The sequence below is a fragment of the Dipodomys ordii genome, unplaced genomic scaffold (genome assembly GCF_000151885.1).
Source record: "Dipodomys ordii isolate 6190 unplaced genomic scaffold, Dord_2.0 Scaffold34, whole genome shotgun sequence".
Taxonomy (NCBI): Eukaryota; Metazoa; Chordata; class Mammalia; order Rodentia; family Heteromyidae; genus Dipodomys; species Dipodomys ordii.
The window spans coordinates 14,336,541-14,358,976 of record NW_012267250.1 but is presented as its reverse complement, the minus strand read 5'-3'; the positions used below and the strand labels follow the sequence as shown (position 1 = coordinate 14,358,976).

Genomic DNA, 22,436 nt, shown 5'->3' with positions numbered 1-22,436 from the left:
CAGAGGGGTTACAATTACATGGGCAAGATAATGAGTACATTTCTTATCAAGCATTGTAGCCTCCTCCTTTGTTTCCCCTTCCCATCCCTTCCCATTCTCCCCCTGCCCCCCTAGATTTTTTTTTAAAAGACCTAATAACAGTAATTTCCTGTGGTTCTACCTATAATATAAAACAAATACACATTTTCAAAAAGTGGAAAAATGAAAAGTAGAAACCATATGAGGATTAGCCTATCTGTTCCCTGCATTGTGATCATCACTCTTCCACTCACTGCTCTCTACCAGGAAAGAGGTATTCGGAGAAGCAGTTCAGTTTGCTTTCTCTGAGCACAGACCCACAGCCTTACCCAAGATGGAAGTTTGCTTTGGTGGAATTGTTTCAGATTGGCATTTTTCACTTTGATTGTTGGAAAATGTAATGTATTTCCATTGCCTTGTCATGTTGATGTCAACATATGTCTTACCATTGCTTTTTTTGAATCTACTTATTAAAAACATAACTATTAATGCTTTATTGACATGAATATTCTTTTATTGACATCCTCTTTCTTCTTTTTTTTCTTTTTCTTTTGTTTTCTTTATCCCCATTTTTACATTTTGGACATCTTTATTACCTTTTTTCTGTCTTTGATTTCTGTCCATTCCATTATGAAGTGACAACGATCTGTTAACTCAAACTAGGACAATTGCAATGTCGTTGGTGAAGTGTGCTGGCAGTGACAGACAGGACCAGTACAAACTGGTCAAAGATATATCTTTCTGAAGACTGCACATCTTTTAAACAGACTGAGAGAACCCATAATTTTATAGTGTATTAAATGGAAAAGGATTTATGCTATTAAATACTCTAAAGGGATCTGGCTCCCTCTCCATTTTGGGGTCAGCTGCTGAGGTAGCACGCTGCCAGCAAGCAGAGCATGTGCACTTAGATCCCAGTACATTCCATGGGCCTCGTGCACGAGGCCTATTCCACTATTGACCATGTAGAGGTCAGGATTTTCAAATGCAATTTTACCTTTTTAGCTTTTTGGTGGAAAGTGTAAAAAAAAGTTTAAGTTAACCTTTGGTTTCACATTGTGTTGGCTTAGATATTTCCCCCCTATTAGCCCCGCTCTTTGCCTGATGGCTCCCTTACTGAATTTGCTAATATGTTTTGAAACAGTTTATACCCAGATTGGCTATTGGTATGTGCGTTAGCATCTCAATTTTCCAGTTCCCTCAGCCCTATGGGATAGCACAACTTCAAGCCCTACCTCACTCACTTTTATTTTACTTTGGGTAACTTAGAGAAGAGCTTGGGTTCCTTCCCACTGCCTTAAATTTAAACTTATAGATAACATTATCTTGAAGTCATACATAGTCATATGATAAGTGAAATTCACCCCATTAGTATGATTTTAAGGCAGAAAGAAAGAGGCAGGAATTTTTGTCCTGAAACTATTTTTTTAGGGAACCTTGAGGTTAAGTCTCAGAAATCTGATGGCCAAGCAAGGCGAGAATGGAAGTAAGCCTGAGGAAAAGCAATGGCTTACAAGTAAAAATAGAAAAACTGAAAAATCACATTTTGACCTAATGCCTAATATTCAGTGATAAGGAAAATGATCTCTAGAGAATGATGCCAACTAGCACTAAATTCTTTTTGAATCTTTCAAATATGCATCCATACACATATACATCTTTGACCAAATTAGTAAAAGCGTGAAGATGTGTAGGAAGGACTCCACTACTACGTGGAGTATCTGTAGGTCTTGCTTGTGGCCTTGCAACACCCTTCGTTCCTGCCTACACCCCTTATTAGAACATAGCTGGGGCCTTCTCCACCTACTGCAGACAGAAGTATTTTGCTTTTCTTGATTTTGTAAAAAAACAAAGCAAAAAAACCTCCATTAACACACATACTTATACTTTGAAATTCCGTTCATTATGCTCTAGATAATTGGTAAAGGCTGTATTGCTTTACATTGTTAATTATAAACAAGAAATAAAACAAAATTAAAGATAGTATTCTGGGCATATTATATGTTGTATTAAAAAAAAATCACAAACCGATTTCTAGACATTGTGTGGCTCTTTCACGTTTGAGTTTGTGAGTTCCCCCCCAAACTTTGTTTTCATTTAGAAATGTTTCTATTTCCCCATTTTTCTTTTATTTGTCTTCTTCACCCTTTTACACCCTAGTTCTAGCCTCAGTTTTACCCAAAGTTGATTTGAATTACACCAGATTGCAGCAAGCAGAGAAGGCGCAAGTGGAAGCTGAAGATGAGGATGAGAAATATCGACAAGAATGCCTCAGTAAATCTGACAGTCTGCAGAAACAAATTTCCCAAAAGGAGAAACAGCTGTGAGTAGTTTACTCTTAGAAACAAAGAATTCTATTGATATAATCCCTTCCCCTCAGTTTTTGTTTGGGTTTTTTTTTGGGTCCGGTTGTGGGGCCTGAACTCTGGACCTGGGCGCTGTCCCTCAGCTCTTCAGCTCAAGGCTAGCACTCTACCACTTGAGCCACAGCGCCACTTCCGGCTTTTTTTTCCCTGCTTATGTGGTTACTGAGGAATGGAACCCAGGGCTCGTGCTCTACCACTGAGCCACCTTCCCAGCCTCCCCTCAGTTTTTTTTGCACACCATAATAAAATACAAATTTTTTTATTTATCCAATGATACTGGCTAATATGTTCATTTTAAAAACTAAAAATTTAGCTAGGCACTGGTGGCTCATGCCTGTAATTTTAGCTACTCAGGAGGCTGACATCTGAGGATACCACTTCAAAGCCAGCCTGGGCAAGAAAATCCTTGAGACTCTTACCAGTTAGCCACTAGAAAACCAGAAGTGGAGCTATGACCCAATATGATAGCATGCTAGCCTTGAGCAAAAGAGCTCAGGGACAGCTCCCAGGCCCTGAGTTCAAGCCTCACAGCTGACCAAAAAAAAAAAATATTAAAATTTGGGCTAAGGATATATTTTAGTGGTAAGAGCATTTGCCCAAAGTTTTATGTTTGATTCCCAGTTCCACACAAAAACTGAAAATTTGTGATGTTTTCATTTTTATTCTTTTTTTTTGTCAGTTGGGGGGGCCTGAGCTCACCTGGGCGCTGTCCCTCAGCTTTTCAGCTCAAGGCCAGCACTCTACTACTTGAGCCACAGTGCCACTTCTGGCTTTTTCTGTTTATATGGTGCTGAGGAATAAAACTCAGGGCCTCATACATGCAAGGCAAGCACTCTACCACTAAGCTACCTTCCCAGCCCCTCACTTTCATTATTGCTTATTGAGTACTTTCAGCTATGTCTTGCTGTCATATGTAGGAGATTTTATTTATTTATTGTTGGTTGTGGGGCCTGAACTCTGCTGGGCACTGTCCCTCAGCTCAAGGCTAGTGCTCTACCACTTTAAGCCACAGCACCACTTCTGGCTTTTTCTGCCTATGTGGTGCTAAGGAATAGAACCCAGGGCCTCATACATACAAGGCAAGCACTCTCATCACTGAGCCACTTTCCCAGCCCCTATTTTTATTTATTTTTAATTTAATTTTGTTTTTGGTTGCAGTAACACTAAGGTTTGAGTTCAGGGCTTTATATGTACTAGACTAGCACTTTTCCAAGGACCTGTGCCCCAGTTTTGTTCCATATTAATCTGATGGCCATTAGATATGGAGTACTAGAACTTAACACCAAAGAACTGTCATCAAAGAACATGCAGTTGGGCGCCGGTGCCTCATGCCTGTATTCCTAGCTACTCAGGAGGTTGAGATCTGAGTATTTGGTTATAAGTGAGCCTGGGTAGGAAAGTCCATGAGACTCTTATCTCCAATTAACCAGCAAAAAGCCAGAAGTAGAGCTGTGGCTCAAGTGGTAAAGCCACCAGCCTTGAGTGAAAAAGCTAAGGGACCCAGTGCCCAGGCTCTAGTTCAAGTCCCAGTACACACAAAAATTTTCTCTTACTAGACTGTCTTTTCCTCGGACCTTTTGTCAGAGCATGCCTTACATTATTTCAGGGGAGAATGTTTTCTGTGTACATTGGCATTTATAGATTTAGGGCTCTTCAACACCTATTCTGAACTATTATCAGTATATGTACCCTTATTATTCTATCCACTTGCAAAGAATAATTTTGAAAATGACTTCTTGTTGGTTGTGGGGCTTAAACTCTGGGCCTGGGCGCTGTCTCTCAGCTCTCCAGCTCAAAGCTAGTGCTCTACCACCTGAGCCACAGTGCCACTTCTGGTATTCTGAGTGGTTTGTTGGAGATGAATGTTGTGGACTTTTCTGCCTGGACTGGCTTTGAACAGCGATCCTCAGATCTCAGCCTCCTGAGTAGCTAGGATTACAGGTATAAGCCACCAGTGCCCAGCGAAAAAGACTTTTTTTGATCAATCTAAAATGTAGTACTTTGACTACTTTTGTTAGAATGAGGTAGAATTAGTATTTCTAAGCAGCATGGACTTTTCTCCTAAGATGGCCTGCTCATAGATCTATCCTGATACTGGTCAGCTTCTAGCAGTAATCTGTAAATTAGCACTTTGCCCCAGTTGATTTCTATTCTGATAACAGCAATAATTATACCAGAGTAATTCTTTAGTTTGTTGTAAAAAAGTTCACATGGTATAGGGATACAACCCCACCCTAAGCCAGGTATAAGGTCACATGCCTATAATCTCAGCACTCCAGAAACGAGGCAGGAAGACTGTGAGTTTGAGGCTGGCCTGCTACAAAAAGAATCTTTGTCTCAAAACAATAACAAAAATCCCACCTTCCCTTGTTTTCACTAGTTCCATTTCCAAGATGTAACTAGTTTTTACAGTATGGCATTTGCCATTCCATTATGTATTATTTATGTATATGTAATAAATGACAAATGAGTAAGAAGGGTATTTTGTAGCTGAAAATCCTGAACTTATCAAGAAATATTTATGAAATAAAGTATCTCCAATCCTATTTAGAGGCTGAAATAATCAACGAAAAGATAAGATGCTTATATGAAGGGATACAACTGTTCTGTGAGAAATAGCACTGAGCTCTGTGTGTCATTTGTCGTTCAAGGGTGCGACTGGAAACTGACTTGAAGATTGAGAAGGAATGGAGGCAGACTTTGCAGGAAGATCTTCAAAAGGAGAAAGATGCCTTATCTCATCTTAGACATGAAACCCAACAAATCATTAGTCTTAAAAAAGTAAATAGTGGTAAAACTTTAAATATTGCATCATGACAACTGTTAACTTAAAAATGTACATTTATATGAAGAAACAGTATATACTAGTTATTTCTGGAAGTATCAGAAGATTAAAGTGAATGGAAAATTGTTGATAAGAGGTTTGGCAGGCTTGGATGGCTCATGTCTGTAATGCTAGCTACTTAGGAGATAAAGATTAGATGATCATGGTTTGAAGCCAGCCCAGGCAGGAACGTCCGAGAGACTCTTATCTCCAGTTAAACACCAAAAAAGCTGGAAGTGAAGCTGTGGCCTAAATGGTAGTTATTTTTTTTTCCAGTCCTGGGGCTTGAACTCAGAGCCTGGGTGTGACATGTCCCTGAGCCTACCACCTGAGCCACAGCACCATTTCTGACTTTTTCTGGAGATAAGTTTATTGGAGATAAGTCTCACAGGGACTTTTCTGCCCAGGCTGGCTTTGAACTGTGATCCTCAGATCTCATCCTCCTGAATAGCTAGGATTACATGTGTGAGTCACTAGCCCAACTAAAGTGCTCTCTTTGAGCACAAAAGCTCAGAGACAGTTCCCAGTCTGAGTTAAAGCTCCAGGAGCAGCATGTGCATATGCACACACATACACACACACAGTTTTGGAAAGAGTTCTGTTTTATTATCTTTCAGTAGCTGTACAAGAGAGTTTCAGTTCAACATGTGAGCTTGTAAATCCAGTGCATCTTGATCATTGTCACCCATTGCCATTCGTCAGTTGTGTTTCTTATTAAAAGGCGTAAAGAAAGGCGGTACTTGGAAGGCTAAGAGGAAGATCATGAGTTGGGGGGCAGCTTGGACCATATAGCAAGGCTGACTTAAAAAGCCAAAATAACCTAAGAATATGTTTTTCAAGTTAGTATGCGTAGAATTTAAATTACATTTTGTCTTATTTTGAAGGAATTTCTTAACCTCCAGGATGAAAATCAGCAGTTGAAGAAAATATATCATGAACAAGAACAAGCTCTTCAAGAACTTGGCAACAAACTTAGCGAGTAATTTCTCTTTTATTTTTCAACAAGTACACTCCTATAAAAAGGTCTTATAATGCCAGGTGCCAGTAGCTCATGCCTATAATCCTAGCTACTCAGAAGGCTGAGATCTGAGGATTGTGGTTCAAAGCCAGCCAAAGCAGTAAAGTCCATGAGACTCTTTATCTCCAATAAACCACTCAGAAAACTGGAAATGGTGCTATGGCTCAAGTGGTAGAGTGCTGGCCTTGAGCTGAAGAGCTGAGGGACAGCGCCCAGGCCCAAGTCCAAGCCCAAGCCCAGAGTTCAAGACACACGACCACCACCACCAAAGTATAACAGGCATGGACTATCTGTTTTAATATAGAAAAGCAGAAATAAGAAATCTACAGTGACCTATACTTTAATCACATCTTAAGTCTCTAGCCAACCTCAAAATAAAGCTAAATGTAAGCATCTCATCATATATATGGGTGCATGCCATTTGTAAAAGTTCAACTCAGTAGAAATCACAGTAGAACAGGGATTTAATTGTTGCTGAAGATGAGATTCCATTAGGAGGTATTAAGCCTCATTTCCAAGGGCATAAGGAACAGTATTATAATTTACTAGAACCATGAAGGAAACTTGGCTTCTAAAGAATAAAGCTATTAGGTGGACACTGGAAGCTTACCTCTTTAATCTTAGGTACTCAGGAGGCTTGAGATCGGAGGACTTCAGTTTGAAGCCAGCCTGGGCAGCAAGTCCACAAGAATCTTACTTCCAGTTAAGCATAAATCAAGCCAGAAGTAGAGCTGTGGCTTAAGTGGTAGAGATAATGCTCTACCTTTTTTACCTTGACCAAAAATGTTCAGGGAGGGCTGGGAAGGTGGCTCAGTGGTAGAATGCTTGCCTTGCATACATGAAGCCCTGGGTTCGATTCCTCAGCACTACATAAACAAAGCCAGAAGTGGCGCTGTGGCTCACGTGGTAGAGCACTAGCCTTGAGCTGAAGAGCTCAGGGATAACACCCAGGCCCTGAATCCCCAATCAAAAAAAAGGGGTGGGGGGAAGGGGGAAAGGAGGGACAAGGCTTTTTTTTGTTCCTAGTTTTTCTTTTTTCTTAAAAAAATTTTTGTTTTGTCTCTTGGTACTGGGATGTTACACTTGCTTGTCAATGAGCTACATCACAGCCCAGTTAGTTTTTTTTCTCTTTTTTTTTTTTTGTCCGTTGTGGGGCTTGAACTCTAGGCTTGGGCGCTGGTCCCTGTGCTCTTCAGCTCAGTGCAAGCACTCTACCGCTTGAGCCACAGCACCATTTCCGGTTTTCTAGTGGTTATTGGAGTTGAGTCTCACTGACTTTTCTGTCAGGACTGGCTTTGAACTGTGATCCTCAGATCTCAGCCTCCTGAGTAGCTAGGATTAGAGGCGTGAGCCACCAGCACCTGGCTCCAATTAGTGTTTTCAAAGAACAATTTGCATTGTAGTTCTGATGCCAATTTGGCCATCCATTTACTAAGCACTTTGAGCCATACCTTGTGTATCATTACCTTATTTCCCACTGACTCGTGTGACAGATATGTGTCAGGGACTATGTGAAGACTAACCACTTACCTTAAGATCATAAAAGTTTAATACTAAAACATAATAAAGTGCTAGCTAGAGATGTAGCTCAAGTGGTAAAGTGCCTGCTTAGCAAGCACAAAGCTAAGTTCACCAAAACAAAAGACATAGGAGAATGACATTGTTCTGGCCAGACACAATCACTAGGATCTAATAGTGTGTATAATTTCATATTTTATGAAAACCCAGCACCTAATTACTAGGCAGTCATATTTAAAAATGTGCACTAAAATTTGTACCTGTTTGTAACCCTTTTAGATCCAAACTGAAAATAGAAGATATAAAAGAAGCCAACAAAGCATTGCAGGTGAGTAGATGCTTTAAGTAAGAAGGCTCAACCCATTGGTGTGAGTTTACAAATACCCTGTATAAATGTGAAGCATTTTAGGGCTAAGGGTGTTGCTTGGTGGCAGTGCACATGCCCTGGTTTTTTTCTTCCCTTTAGGGACTGGTTTGGCTGAAAGACAAAGAAGCAACACATTGTAAGCTTTGTGAAAAGGAATTCTCACTTTCTAAGAGAAAGGTAAGAGAGGTAGGGAGTCCAAAATTTTTTGGCTCAAAAATGACTTAAAATTTCATTCAGTTTTCTCTTTCCATTTAATAGCACCACTGTAGAAACTGTGGGGAAATTTTCTGTAATGCCTGCTCTGACAACGAACTGCCTTTGCCTTCTTCACCAAAGCCAGTACGAGTCTGTGATTCCTGTCATGCATTACTCATTCAGAGATGCTCATCTAACTTGCCATAAAACTCCAGAACTAAGTCCTTCCTCTATGACAGTACCTGCAATGAATATTCCATGTGTGCAAGGTGTGCAGACATCAGCCCCTCTAAGCAGCTTCCAGTCAGTATTGGTACCAGTTTATCTTCTCGACTTAATTTTTGGGAATCATAAGCTGGATGACTTGATATTTACTTTTTTCCATTGTTATCCAGAATTTTAAACAGCATGTTTTGGAGTAACTTTAGCCTAATTAATATTACACAGAACAATCATGTAACTTAAGTCCATTGAAAGCCAGACAGAAGTGAACACACATTTGCCTTATCTTGTAAAGGCCTTCTTAAAAATAAGGCTTCAGATTGTCTTCTGAATTCTGTCAAATTGGCATTTGATGGTGCCTGTAATTCTCTTAATGCACTTTAAAGCTTCACAGTTCTCAGAGCAAGACTGAAATGTATCAACTTTTTTAGAAGAATTTATGTCCCAATTCAACATGTGTTATGAGACAAGATCTCAACACACCATCTTTGTTAACACAGGATCATCCATCCTGTGTTCCTCAGCCTTGAGTGCTGGGGTTATATGCCACCACATCTAGCCCGTAGGCTTTTCATTTCGGCAGGATTCCAACGTAAGTATTTGATGTGTTTTTTTCTCCCCCCACCCTTCCCTTATTTGCAATAGAAACAACCAATATTTTATACTATGTCATTTCCTTTTGGTCTTAAGTCAGTTTCATATGCTGGTGGGATTATAAGGGACATTGATTTGGCTTAACATTTCCCCTGTTAAACAAAACCATCCTTTCACCTTAAGTTACTGGGATAGGTCTTTTCAGATGCTTTTTTGCTTTTTAACACGGAATGGGGGATAGTATCCCAATTCAAAGTTGAAAACATAAATCCCTCAGGAAATGTGGTTTTATGCACATGCTGCTGGGGAACAAAACCCAGTTTCTCTCCTTAAGCATTAAAAATGAGGGGAGCTGGGCGCTGGTGGCTCACACCTGTAATCCTAGCTACTCAGGAGGCTGAGATCTGAGGATCGCGGTTCAAAGCCAGCCCGGGCAGGAGAGACCGTGAGACTCCTATCTCCAATAAACCACCAGAAAACCGGAAGTGGCGCTGTAGCTCAAGTGGTAGAGCGCTCACTTTGAGCTGAAGAGCTGAGGGACAGCGCCCAGGCCCAGAGTTCAAGCCCCATGGCCGACAAAAAAATAAAATAAAAATAAAAATGAGGGGAAAAAATTCTTTCCCTTGGAACGACATAGAAGAGTGATTCTGGGCTAGGAAGGTGGCTCAGTGGTAGAGTGCTTGCTTTGTATACAAGAGGCTCTGGGTTTGATTCCTCAGTACCACATAAGCAGAAAAAGCCAGAAGTGGTGCTGTGGCTCAAGTGGTAGAGTGCTAGCCTTGAGCTTTAGAGCTGAGGGACAGCACCCACGTCCTATTCCCATTGGAGTTATTTCTTAGAAATGTTGTCCTAGTCTACCATTGGTATTGGGTAAATGAAAATGGTGGCTTCCAGCCCATTTCTTAGATTAAAGGAACACTATTTTGTTGTAGCATCCTAAGAATTTCTATTGTTAACTTCTGTAGTCACACCACCATTTAGAATCCTTTGTGTATTAATTTTCAGCTATGCACTTTTGAGTCTTCCAAGAATAACACAGAAACTTTACATTCCAAGGAGCATTATTACATCTATGATTAATCATAGATGCTTCTTTTCCCCTTAGCGTATAAGATGCTTTTCTAAATTGCCAAAGTAAAAACTAGTGTTTTACTTGAAGGTCTACTGTCTCCAGAACCTATAAATTTCCAGTGAGCTTCTGAGGTCAATTTCAGTTAGATCTAACATATCCTTTCTCGAATATGGACAGAAATGTGTCCTTAATAGAATTATATTCTTGAACTGTTTTTGTACTGATGAGATATAATAACATTTTTATGACTGCTGAAAATTAGTAAACATAAGTTTCAAATGTTTTTTATTATGTACTTCAGAATTTTAAATGTAATTCAAGAGCTGGGCATTAGTAGCTCACGCCTATAATCCCAGCTAACTCAGGAGGGTGAGATCTGAGATCACAATTTGAAGCCAGCCCAGGCAGGAAAGTCCGTAGACTCTAATCTCCAATTAATCACATAAAAAAAAGTGGAGCTGTGGCTCAAGTGTGGAGCATTAGCCTTGAGTAGAAAAGTTCAGGGACAGTACCCAGGCTGAGTTCAAGCTCCAGGAATGGCACTTACACACACAAACACAAAGTAAGTTGCTTAAATTCCAAGGTTGATTTACAACAAATAAACCATGACTTTTAGTCACTTTTTGAAACTTTCTCACTAAATGACGTCATTACATCTTAGGTTCATTTTCTTTGAGGCAGCTGTTCTGAAAAAGTGTAACTTGGCTGTTTAGTTTTAGCTTACTTAAAAGCCATTTATAGACTAGGGATGCAGCTCAGTGGCATAGTGCTTGCCTAAGCATGTGTAAGGCCCTGGGTTTGATTCCCCAGACCATGAAAACAAAAACATAATATTTTTAGATTTTACTGCAAAACTTTCCTAATTATTGTGTAATTATGTACCTGTGTACACTACTTTTGCTTTTCAAAACAGACTTCATGCCATTCCTTTACGTAGACAATACCCATGATGATGTGATCACGGTGCCAAGGAATTGCTAATGTAATTCTAACCTGTAATGTTTTAAAAATAAAACGTGAGTTTTATAAAACAATTTGGAAAAACTAGCCTCCTTTAGGATATTTATTTCTAGCATTTTTATACTTTGACTGCTTTTAACAATTTGAGGGCAGTTCCTAGGGAAAATACCAATGTTTGTGCTGAGTGGCAGAGCTCTAAATGCCTAGAACACAGAAGCCCTGATTTCAGTCTCCAATCAAAAGAAAATATAAAAGGAAAAAATAAATCACGAGCGCCAGTGGCTCATGACTAGAATCCTATTCAGGAGGCTGAGATCTGAGGAAGCATGTTTGAAGCCAGCCCATACAGGAAAAAGTCCATGAGATTGTTATCTCCAATAAACTGCCCCTAAACTGAACGTGGAGCTGTGTGGCTCAAGTGGTAGAGTGCTAGCTTTGAGCTGAAAAGCGCAGGGACAATGCCCAAGCCCAGAGTTCAAGCTCCACGTTGGACAAAACAAAACAGCAATGCCAAAGGACAATAGGCTCCTACACCAGCTGTCAATACTTCCTTTGTAACTCCAGAAATCACTCCTTTGGAATCACTTTGTCTATTAATCTTCAACTTAGATACCACTATAGTATTTTCTACCAATTCAGTAGCCAACAAAAAACATTCTAGGACAGACAAGATACTATTGTCTCCCACATTGACATTTATTACATGAATAACATTTCTAGCAAAAACAAGTTACAAGTTGAATAACTGAATTCACATTGACAGGTTTCACTTTGACCCATTAGTCAATTTGGAAAATAAAAGCGCCATACTGACAAAAAGAGGTAAAAAGCACCTTTTCCTTGCTCTATATAGTATTTCAACTAAAACTCAAAGCTGATATTAGATGTAAAATCCATTTGAAGGATTATTTTAATTGACATGGATTTCTTTTACATTTTATAAAACACTTTAGAGTCATGTGAGAAACTGAAAATACAGGTGTGAAGTACACTTTCTATAGTACATAGCCACATACTTGCATTGAATTCTTATGTCATCAAAAACCTTTAGCTACTCTAAGACATCTTAACTTACAAATCTTTTTAGAAACATTTTTGGTACTTCAGTCAAAAGGGGGATCTTACTCTAGTCTAAGGCTAAATTTGCAGCACACCTACCCATACTAAGAAATTCAGGTAGCTTTGTCTAATAAATGATATTCTAAAAATAATATAGTATTAGCTGAAATTATGCTCCTGAAGCCACCCAATTCATCTTTAAGGTTTATATTTACAGTGTTGTATAGGAGAAATTAAAAGAAGTTTCACTAATTTTTAAAGCTCTATGCCAGATACTGCTTATTAAGCTTGCTGTTTACTCAGAAGTTAACCATTATCCTCTAACGTTACACACTATACAACTTCTGATAGAGCTAACAGTAAAATACATTAACCCAAATCTTATGAAGGCAGCACATCTTTTGGAATAGCTATATATAAAAAGTATCAACATCAGTTGTTTGAATATAAAAATTTATTTTTAAGTCAAAGTATGCAACAAATAAAACCTACAGAAAACAGATTTTCCCATCACAATCTGTTTCTTTACCAAATAATATTTTGAAAACACATTCCTTCAGTCATTATAAAGTTCTTAAAATACAAAAGAAATTAAATCTGTAAGAAAGTCTAGTAGACCAGATGCTGTGTTGTTAAGACTTGTATGTTGGTGCATTTTGTTTTCAGTACATCCCACGCCATCCACCTCCACTCATGCCACCTTGACCATAGTAACCTCCACTGCCTCCACCACCACGGCCTTAAAAAAAAAAAACCATTAAGATGCTGAAAGTAACATCCACCTTTAATTACAGGCATTATATTATGGGAACTAACATAAACCAAACTACACATACATACCATAACCGCCCAAGCCATCAGGAGTACCGTATCCTCCGCTGTAATTGTTCCCCATTCCCATTCTGCCAACAGATCCATATCCTCCCTGATTATCTTTACAAAAAATAATAATAATTGAGAATTGTCAAGTAGCTAACATTGCTTATTTAAAAAGCATTACATATCTATTCCATAAAAAAAAATTACATACCTATTCCATCTCTGCCATAGCCTCCCATTCCAGAACCTCCCATTCCAGAGCCACCTCCAGGAGTAGAATTCAAGAAGAGTTCAATGTATCTATGTTCTTAAAGGAAAAAGGTGGATAGAAAAAGACACTGGATCAAATTTCTCAATAAAAACTTAAAAAAAATCAATTACCTAGATTTAAATGAAAGCAGGATTAGATATGAAAAGTCAACTATTACCACTAAAGTTTAAATGAGTTAAGAGTTCTCAGTGCTTTTATACTTGTGCCATAGCTACTTAAATGTAAAACATCTCTTACATCTATTTAAATCAATGAGAAATTGATTTTGTAATCTGGGTAACATCCAAGAAATAAGACAGCATGGCAAGGAAAACACTTACGCATGTTATTTTTATCCTTAGACATGGCAGCTACTGCATCTTCATGTGTCACAAACTCTACATCTGCTTCTCCTGTTGCTCTCCCATCAGCTCCAATATCAATATGAACTCGTATTGGGTTTAGTGGTGTGAAGAACTAAATAAAACAAAACACTTGTTACTCACCTTTTTATTTCAATTATTGAAAGTTACCAGTTTACCGTGATTCTTCAGTTCATTGGAATAAACCCTGAACAAACCCTTCTGTTGCCCTATTTGCCTAGCAATAATTAAAAAGATCCTATGAACATAATTACCCACTTAAGAAAAATGGTGCTGAATGGTGCTGATGGCTCACTTGTAATCCTAGCTTCTTGAGAGGCAAAGATTGGGAGAATCACTGCTTGAGGTCGACTAGAACAACAACAAAAAGAGCATATGTGACTCCATCTAGGCCTGGTGGCAAGTATCTGCCACTCCAGCTATAGGAGTATTGCAGTCCAGGCCAATCCAGGGAAACAAGTGAGACCCTATCTCAAAATTAACCAAAACATGAAAGACTAATGGCAAATGACTCAACTGATAATGTCTGCCTAGCAAGCAAGAAGACCAGACTTTAAACTCAGTTCCTCCTCCTACCCACTAAAAAAAAAAAAAAAAAAAAGCAAACAGTTGGTGCCAGTGACTCATGCCTGTAATTCTAGCTACTCTGGAAGCTGAGATCTGAGAATTGAGGTTCAAAGCCAGTCCAGGCAAGAAACTCCCTGAGACTCTTATCTCCAATTAACCACCAGAAAAAGGAATTGGCGCTGTGGCTCTAGTGGTGGAGTGCTAGCCTTGAGCTCAGAGACAGAGCCCAGGCCCAGAGTTTGAGCCCCATAACTGACCAAAAAAAAAAAAAAGCAAACAACTCATTGCCTTTCAAATAAACTAGGTTGGGCTGGGAATGTGACTTAGTTGTAAGAGTTCTTGCCTAGCATGAGTGAAGCCCTGGGTTCAATTGCTCAATATCACATAAACAAAAAAAGCTGGAAGTGGCACTGTGGCTCAAGTGGTAGAGTGCAAAAGCAGCTCAGGGACAGTGCCCAGGCCTTGAGTTCAAGCCCTAGGACTGGCAAGATAATAGAGAAAAAATAAAATAAGTAGGTTATATTAAATTTAAAATGAAAAGATGTTTCTAAACTAGCCAGGCATGGTGGGGCACAGCCATAATTCAAGCAGAATTGTGAGGTACTGATATAAAACGACTTATTACTACAGTTACTCACATTAGCAATGTCATTTTCAGTTGCACGGAAAGGCAACCCTCTCATATGTACAAAATGACCACCATGAAAACCTGAACTTGCATCACCAGCTCCACCATAGCCATGCCCTCCCATACCTAGGAAATAAAATTTTGCTAAGATTATAAACCATTATGGATACAGGTAGGAAGTTATATGCAAGGTATAAAGTCCTATAAAGGAATGCACCAAAAGATGCCTGAGCTCAGTTATACAAGCCACTTATATTACCATTGAAACTTTAGTAAAATTTACTTCAAAATGAAAATATTTTACCTCGTCCATCTCTCATTCTGTCATCAAAGCCTTCATTTCCATAGCCATAATTATTATAGCCACCATACTCATCAAAACCTCCATAGCCTATGTAATTGAAGGAGAAATACATGAACACCACTCCAAGAGGGTATTTTTACAATTTAGTTTACAAATCACATTGTGGTAAAATTTATTTAGCCTTTTTCGCCATTTCACATTTGCAAATCCCAAATTAGCACATACAAAGCAGCTAGCCCCTTGAGATTTAAAACTTTAAAAGGACAAATTCAGTCATGACATGTAAATTATATTCATCTTTACAGTACAAAAAGAAAAGTGCCAATTATCTTCATTTTTATTTAAGTTTTCTAGGTGTCAATATGTGCATCAATCAAGTCCCACAGCTAGCCATGGGAACTCATGAACAGGTTTTAAAACCTAGTAGGTACTGAAATTACTGCCATTTCTGTATTTCTTGACAAAGTGTCAGGAACATTAAGAAAATGACAACAGAACCTTTGTTCATTAGATACACATACCACCATCATATCCATCACCTCCTCGTCGCATTCTGTCATACATACTTCCACGCCCAGCTCCATAATAACCCCCTCTTCCTCCTATTGGTCTATCATATGGTCCTGGTCGCTGTCCCAGCAGTCTTCTTGGTGGATCATAAAATCCTTTAATTTCACTCCTGCTACTCCTGAAGATCTCAATATACCTATTTAAAAATGTTTTAAGGTACAGGTTTCAGCACAAATGCATTAGAATAAATTAGACATTGGGCAAAATGCATTTTTTTCTACATCTAGATATATAACCCAATTTAAATTGCCTAAATACACCATAAATCAACATTTTATACCTCCAAACTTAAATAATTAAATATTTAAGTTTTACATAGACAAATGAGTCATTTGAAAGCAATAAATTCAAATATACTTTTAGTTTGTTTCCGTTTGTACATGATACATGTTTAAAGAAAATACGTGATTATAGAACAAGTATTTATCAACAGCCTACCAAGAAATGGAAACAATCTAATTTTTAATTTAAGCCAACTATTAGCATCATTTCCCCCCCCAAATCTGTAGTTTCCATGTTAAATTTAGGTAATTATCAATTCTTTTAAACTACCCCAGAAAAATGTTATGGTTACCCCCCCATTTAAGCAAGTGACCCACAACCCCCAAAAATAAAAATTTAACACCATCCCAAACTCTCCATCCCCACCTGTGCCCTATTCTTTCCTTGTGTTTCCCCAGAGCATTTTCTGCTATCTCCTTTGAAGCAAACTGCACGAAGGCCTCCCCTGTGCTTCTCCCCTGGTAGTCCATCGTCAATGTTATCCCATTTGGCACGATTTCCAACCCTTTAACCCAAGGACAAATAACCCCATCAAGGGGAACAGTGTTAAAGGCTGAAACATTCCCATCTGAATCAAATATTTAAAACAAGTCTAAACAAAACAAAACAAAAAAAAAAGCTTAGTTTCCCATCACCCCATAATACATCCCATAATATTACTGGATTAAATAAAAAAATTTGCCACCAGTTTTTTCAAATTACACTCTACAGCCCACCTATATTACATGGACAAAGCTACAAATCAAATGCAACTATGCTCCAAATGCTAATTCATAGCTCATCTCATCACAATTATTCTCAACTAACTGCACTGTACATTGTTTTACACATTCTATGCATTCTGTACTGAATGTATTAAACTGGAGCACATTTCAGATTTTAAGGTATAACCTAACAATCTAAAAGTTCCAAAATCAAATGAGTTGTACAAATTAAAAATTGGTCACATATAATAAAATTAAAATGCTACTGAACTTTGACTAATACTAGAGGTACCTTGAAAGAACTGAACTATTTCCTCTTTGCTGCAACCAAATGGCAGTCCGCGAAGTCGTACTGTCCCATCACTAGCGTCATTTGGACCATTATGTTTCATAACCCAATCCATCTCAATAACGTTTGATTTAAATGCTATAAAAAATAGACAAGCACATAAAGCAGTCAATCAAAATATACTCTTCTCAAGAAACACCTTTCAGAAGTATCACAAGAGGAAAAATAAGTTTAAAGTGACTCCGATAACAATACCACAACACAATATTCTACCAACTTTCTACTTGAGGTTACAAAGCAAGCAGTAAAACCCAAGACTAAATATTACATTAGCTAAGATTTTTTAAGACTTGGATAACTGGCAATTTCAGATTCTTCAAACCATGACTGCCAACTCTAGCCCTTTCATCATCTTTTTAAGTTTTCACTTTTTCATTTTATTATTTATGTGAAAGGTTATGCAAATTCAAACTTTTATAGTTTAGAAGTTGTATGTAATACCACCACTCATATTGAGTCCATAAAAATGCACTGCGTACCTGTTTTGGGAAAAAATGGCATTATAAAAGCCTAAAATTTATTAGATACATTACTGATTTTGAATCTTAAATATTCACTTTTTGGGGGTGCCAGTCTTGGGGCTTGAACTCAGGGCCTGGGCGCTGTTCCTGAGCTCTTTTGCTCAAGGCTAGCGCTCTACCACTTGAGCCACTTCTACTTCTGGCCTTTTGCTGGTTAACTGGAGATAAGGAGTCTCACGGATTTTCCTGACTAGGTTGGCTTCCAGTCTCAATCCTCGGATCTCAGCCTCTTGAGTAGCTAGGATTACAGGCAGAGCCACTGATGCATGGCTTTGATTCTTAAGTCCAATTTAAATACTCAAGCAGAGTTTTAAATGACATGAGTTAAAATTAAGGTTAAAAAAAGATGCTAAAAATTGAATGCCACAAAGCAAGCATGATGGGACATGCCTTGGAATCCCAGCACTTTTAAGGCAGAGGCAGGAAGATATAGAATTCAAGCCAGGCAGCTCAAAAACGCTTCAAACAGTATCTGGGGGTTTTTTGGTTGTTGTTTTCAGTGGGACACAGGACTTTGACTCTGGGCTTAGGTGCTGTCCCTGAGTTCTTCAGCTCAAGGTGAGCACTCTACAGCTTGAGCCACAGTAGCACTTCAGGTTGGTGGTTAACTGGAAATGAGAGTCTCAACAGATATTCCTGCATGGGCTGGCTTTGAACTGTGTGCCTCAGATCTGTCTCCTAAGTAGCTAGGATTAAAGGTGCTCAGCTGTACCTGTATTTTTAAAGCTCACCTATTGTGAAATCACTACACACACATTATGTCTATTACTTTAACAAACCTAGTTTTATTAAATACATTCACAAAATACAAAACAGCAACTGACCCTTCTTTGCCTCCAAAATGAACCCATCCACTCAAGTCTGTTCTCTTCTCCAGAAGCAACCATCTTTCCTTTTAAAATTCCAAACATTTTTTCAATAGCCTAATGCAGAAGTCCTTCAGCTGCAGAAACTTACCACACCTTACATTTCACTATGCAGCTGTAGGAATTCTACTCACCTGAATATTTCAAACGTTCCCCTTACCACCACCACCTCCTCTGTAATCAAAACAATTTATTCACTTGATTTCACTATGCTTAAAGATATTTTACATCAACAATAACTATTCACTCATGCTTAATTCCACATTATCTAATTATCTATTCACTCCTGCTTAATTCCACATTATCTAATTATCAGTGCAACTGTTAGTAGAGCATCAGAAGGGTCATGTTTTCTTTTCTGGAACTCATTATGCATTAAAATAAGCTAATGAAGAAACTCTCAAAAGTAACTAATAATCTCTACTATCTTCAGCACGCACCTGTGTTCAGATGTACTAAAGATTTTAAAGAGCCTCACTGAACTGCCCCCTTCCAGTCCGTTTGTTTGTTATTCCTTTAAATTTTTTTTAAAAAAATTATTATTAAAGGTGATGTACAGAGGGCTTACCTAAGTCAGGTAAACTGTACATTGCTTTTTGGACAATGTCACCTCTTTGCTCATCTCCCAGTTTTCCCCTTCCAGCCTCACCCACAAGATGTATACTTTAAACAGTGTCCAGTGAGTACCACTGCTGCATGTCCACCCATTCTCCCTCCATTTCTGTGCCTCCTCTTATACTCCCCACGCACTTTGTTATTTCTTAAGGTCCCAGGTCCAGCTCTAGTCAAAGAACCAAAAATGGGAAGAAAAAAATTTTTTTTTAAAGTTCTTAAGTACACAAGTAAATTAAATACAAATCCTTAAGAGAAAGGAAATCCAGGGTTGAATCCCTACTCTGCCATTCACTGGCTACAACTTCTAAGCCTGTTCAGTTATAAAGTAAGCAGTAAGTACATCCGTCTCAGAGTTGTTATTTAATGTGTTTGGTTTGCTTCAGGCTAAGCATTGAGGGTGGCGGGGTGGGGGGTGGGTGGGGGGGTGGATTGATGGGATTTAAAGAGCTCTATGAAATGAAGGAAATACACCACCAACAAAATATCTGAACCTTAAAGTACAAAAAAAACTATTCTGTCTTCAGAGGAAGGACAAGCAAAACACGTTTTCCAAAGTCAACAAAATGTTTCTACAGCTTAATACTACTCAAGTATCTCTGAAAAAGGAGGTCCTAAAACTCAGGGAACAAAAGTCAGGATATTTTGAAGAGATCTACTACTTCCTTAAGTTTTTTTTCTTAAAAGAAAAATAGCAACAAACCCAAGAAGCCAGTTATTTCCTGTTAAGCATGATTTAACAAGAGGAAAGAGTGGAACGGATGTTATACCAAGCATTAATTTCTCATTAAACTCTTCACAAAGATCTTAAGAGTGTGGTGTGTTGACATTTCTTTTTTGTTCTGAAGACAGGATCTTGCTGTACAGCCTAGACTAGCCTGAATTCCCCTGCCTCCAGCTCAGGAGTGCTGGTATACTTCTTAATGAAAAGCTTACTCCATTTTCTTTCCATGTAAATAAAGGTGAACTCAATATACCCATTTGTATTTCAGCAAACACAAAAATCATTTATCTTTATTGAAAAAAATCTTCACAATATTTGAAAGCAAACTAGTTTTGATTTTCAATCTTACTGTACCAATGAGAAAGTTCATATGAAAACAATCAAGTATGGGCTGGGAAGTTGGCTCAGTGGTAGAGCGCTTGCCTTGCATGCTCAAGGCCCTGGGTTCGATTCCTCAGCACCACATAAGCAAAAAAGAAAAAACCGGAAGTGGTACTGTGGCTCAAGTGGTAGAGTGCTAGCCTTGAGCTGAAGAGCTGAGGGACAGCACCCAGGCCCAGAGTTCAGGCCCCACGACCGGACCAAAAAAAAAAAAAAAAAAGAAAACAAGTATGTATTCTACTTAAAAAAATCTGAAGGCAATCAATGTAGATGCTGTTGCACTTCAAAGTTCTCAGAAACTAATCAGTTATTGATGATAATCCACCTCAACCTTTCTTTTCAACAACATTAAAACTATTGTATTACACCAACACATGTCCAGATTATAATGTGGAATGAAGTTGCCTGAGTCTTGAAAACAAGGGAGCCTGTCAGAATATAGCATAACTGCTAACAGACAATTTTTGTTTTTTTGGAATGAAGGCTGTTTTTCAAATTACAAGGTAGTGATAGTTTGAAAACTTGGAAAGTACTAAAACCCACTGAAATGTGTATTTTTACATGTAAATTGTATAACAAAACTGCTAAGGATCATCTGTTAACTAAAATATATGACTCTAACATGGAGATTTTAAGTATAGAATACAAAAACCTGTTTTCCAAGGGAGGACAAAAGATGGTAGACAAGGCAATCAGATAAATTTCCTCAATTATGATAGATGAAAAGATGAACAAGAGAGCAGGATAAGAAGTCAGCAGTTGCCGGGCGCTGGTGGCTCATGCCTGTAATCCTAGCTACTCAGGAGGCTGAGATCTGAGGATCGCGGTTCAAAGCCAGCCCGGGCAGGAGAGACCGTGAGACTCCTATCTCCAATAAACCACCAGAAAACCGGAAGTGGCGCTGTAGCTCAAGTGGTAGAGCGCTTGCCTTGAGCTGAAGAGCTGAGGGACAGTGCCCAGGCCCAGAGTTCCAGAGTTCAGGCCCCACGACCGACAAAAAAAAAAAAAAAAAAGTCCGCAGTCTATCTAATCCAGTAAGGAAAGCTCAGTCCTGTCATATTGCTTGATGGCATTTCTAGGTTACCTGTCCTTTGGAAGGCCACTAAAAACCTGTTTTGTGGATTTTTTTTTTTAAACCAAAATTTGGTAAACTTCCTTGGCAATCTTGACAAAGCACCATGAAACATTTAACAGGCAGCAACTTTAAAGAAAAGTTTATTTTTCCTAAAGCTGCAAAGTAGGACTTCTTATAAAGATTTAAGTGTTTCACTGGAAACATTCTCAGATTTTTACCTATCCCTTTTGTGTTGTCTCCAAGAAAGCTACCAACACGGTCCTGATTCTGAGGACCCATTCACCCCCCTCCCCCCACGTGATTAGGCTTATACTTTTTTGCTTAATAGGCTTATCACGGGTTCAAAATACAGTTCTAGCCTATACTAAAAACAAACAAAAAAACTTAGCTACACTATGCTCACAGCCGTCATGCCAAGGGGAAAAAAAAAAAAAAAACCAAATCACTACTCCAAACTGAACTCTTCGGAATTTACTATCAAAACCTACCACACTATATTCTTCTTGATATGTGCACAGTTTTTGTCATCACCGATTGTAAACTGCGAAAGACCAATTCTAATCCACGGTGCCAAACCACAAACTCCTCAACTACCCGCCCCGCCCCAAAGTTCACGAAGCGGTGGCGTACTTCCCGGGGCCCGTGCGGCCTACTCGGATGGATGCCCAGCCCCAGGCCCAGGCCCAGCAGAAGCCCCCCTCGCTGCCGCTCGGACACGGGCAGCCTTTTTAAAAAATGTTTCAACCGCGAGGTCACACCAACCAAAAACACAGCACGCCCTTGCCAGGCGAGTACGTACTCGTTTGCTCCAAGTTCCAAATCTGGACTCTAAGGGCCGGCTAAGCGTCCCGTCCTCCTCCCCGGAGCGGCTTTTCCTGTTATCTAGCTGCCCCGGAGACCCGAGCTCCGGGCAGAGCGCGCCCCCTCCCCCGCCCGCCCCGCCGCGGCCGCGCCGGGCTTAAAAACCTTCGCCGCCGGGCGGCGGAGTTACAAAGGGCTCGGCTGCCTCCTTTGTCCTGGATTGGGGAGTCGCGAGCCTCCGTCGCCATTGGCTTTCCTCCCCCAGCTCCAGCCTCTCTCATCTCGGGAATCTGCGTCAGAAGTCACTCGCAGTCCTGCCAGCCCAGGTAGCCCTGCCGAGGGAAGGGGAGGCCGCGGGGGGGAGGCCAGGCCCGGGCGAGCGGCCCC

At 39.4% G+C, this 22,436-nt stretch overlaps 3 protein-coding genes across 5 annotated transcripts in view; 2 read left to right on the top strand and 1 right to left on the bottom strand.

Annotated features, from left to right (window-relative positions):
- Rufy2 (RUN and FYVE domain containing 2) overlaps positions 1–9,465 on the top strand; it is a 30,086-nt gene extending 20,621 nt beyond the window's left edge. Inside the window, exons 11-17 of the mRNA XM_013017055.1 lie at positions 1,163–1,184; positions 2,092–2,341; positions 5,036–5,165; positions 6,093–6,187; positions 8,024–8,072; positions 8,211–8,288; positions 8,370–9,465. Coding sequence (XP_012872509.1) covers positions 1,163–1,184; positions 2,092–2,341; positions 5,036–5,165; positions 6,093–6,187; positions 8,024–8,072; positions 8,211–8,288; positions 8,370–8,513 — 768 coding nt within the window. The 3' untranslated portion in view covers positions 8,514–9,465. The remainder of the gene's footprint in view (positions 1–1,162; positions 1,185–2,091; positions 2,342–5,035; positions 5,166–6,092; positions 6,188–8,023; positions 8,073–8,210; positions 8,289–8,369) is intronic.
- Positions 9,466–11,826: 2,361 nt separating this feature from the next.
- Hnrnph3 (heterogeneous nuclear ribonucleoprotein H3 (2H9)) lies at positions 11,827–22,127 on the bottom strand. Of its 3 annotated transcripts, XM_013017138.1 has the most exons (11): positions 22,048–22,121; positions 18,897–18,970; positions 17,013–17,147; positions 16,383–16,521; positions 15,686–15,870; positions 15,165–15,251; positions 14,871–14,986; positions 13,624–13,759; positions 13,244–13,339; positions 13,054–13,146; positions 11,827–12,952 (listed from the first exon to the last, which is right to left on the bottom strand). In XM_013017138.1, exons 3-11 carry the CDS (start codon positions 17,122–17,124, stop codon positions 12,876–12,878), a joined length of 1,041 nt encoding a protein of 346 aa, XP_012872592.1. In that variant the 5' UTR covers positions 17,125–17,147; positions 18,897–18,970; positions 22,048–22,121; the 3' UTR covers positions 11,827–12,875. The 3 variants fall into 3 exon arrangements, with proteins under 3 accessions (XP_012872592.1, XP_012872593.1, XP_012872594.1); XM_013017139.1 differs by lacking the exon at positions 18,897–18,970 and having other exon boundaries at positions 22,048–22,127; XM_013017140.1 differs by lacking the exons at positions 18,897–18,970; positions 22,048–22,121 and having other exon boundaries at positions 15,731–15,870; positions 17,013–17,641.
- A 57-nt stretch (positions 22,128–22,184) lies between these two features.
- The window catches only part of Pbld (phenazine biosynthesis-like protein domain containing), a 46,331-nt gene continuing 46,079 nt past the window's right edge, over positions 22,185–22,436 (top strand). Inside the window, exon 1 of the mRNA XM_013017053.1 lies at positions 22,185–22,375. The gene's annotated coding sequence lies outside the window, so the exon portion shown is untranslated. The remainder of the gene's footprint in view (positions 22,376–22,436) is intronic.

Bases quoted from the DNA above. Each gene is read 5' to 3' on its own strand.
- Hnrnph3 (XM_013017139.1), bottom strand. From the start codon at position 17,124: ATGGATTGGGTTATGAAACATAATGGTCCAAATGACGCTAGTGATGGG. The intron at 13,340-13,623 runs GTAAGTGTTTTC...TTTTCCTTTAAG, and splicing joins TAAGGATAAAAATAACATGC to AACATAGATACATTGAACTC. The intron at 12,953-13,053 runs GTATGTATGTGT...TTTTTTTTTAAG, and splicing joins TGATGGCTTGGGCGGTTATG to GCCGTGGTGGTGGAGGCAGT.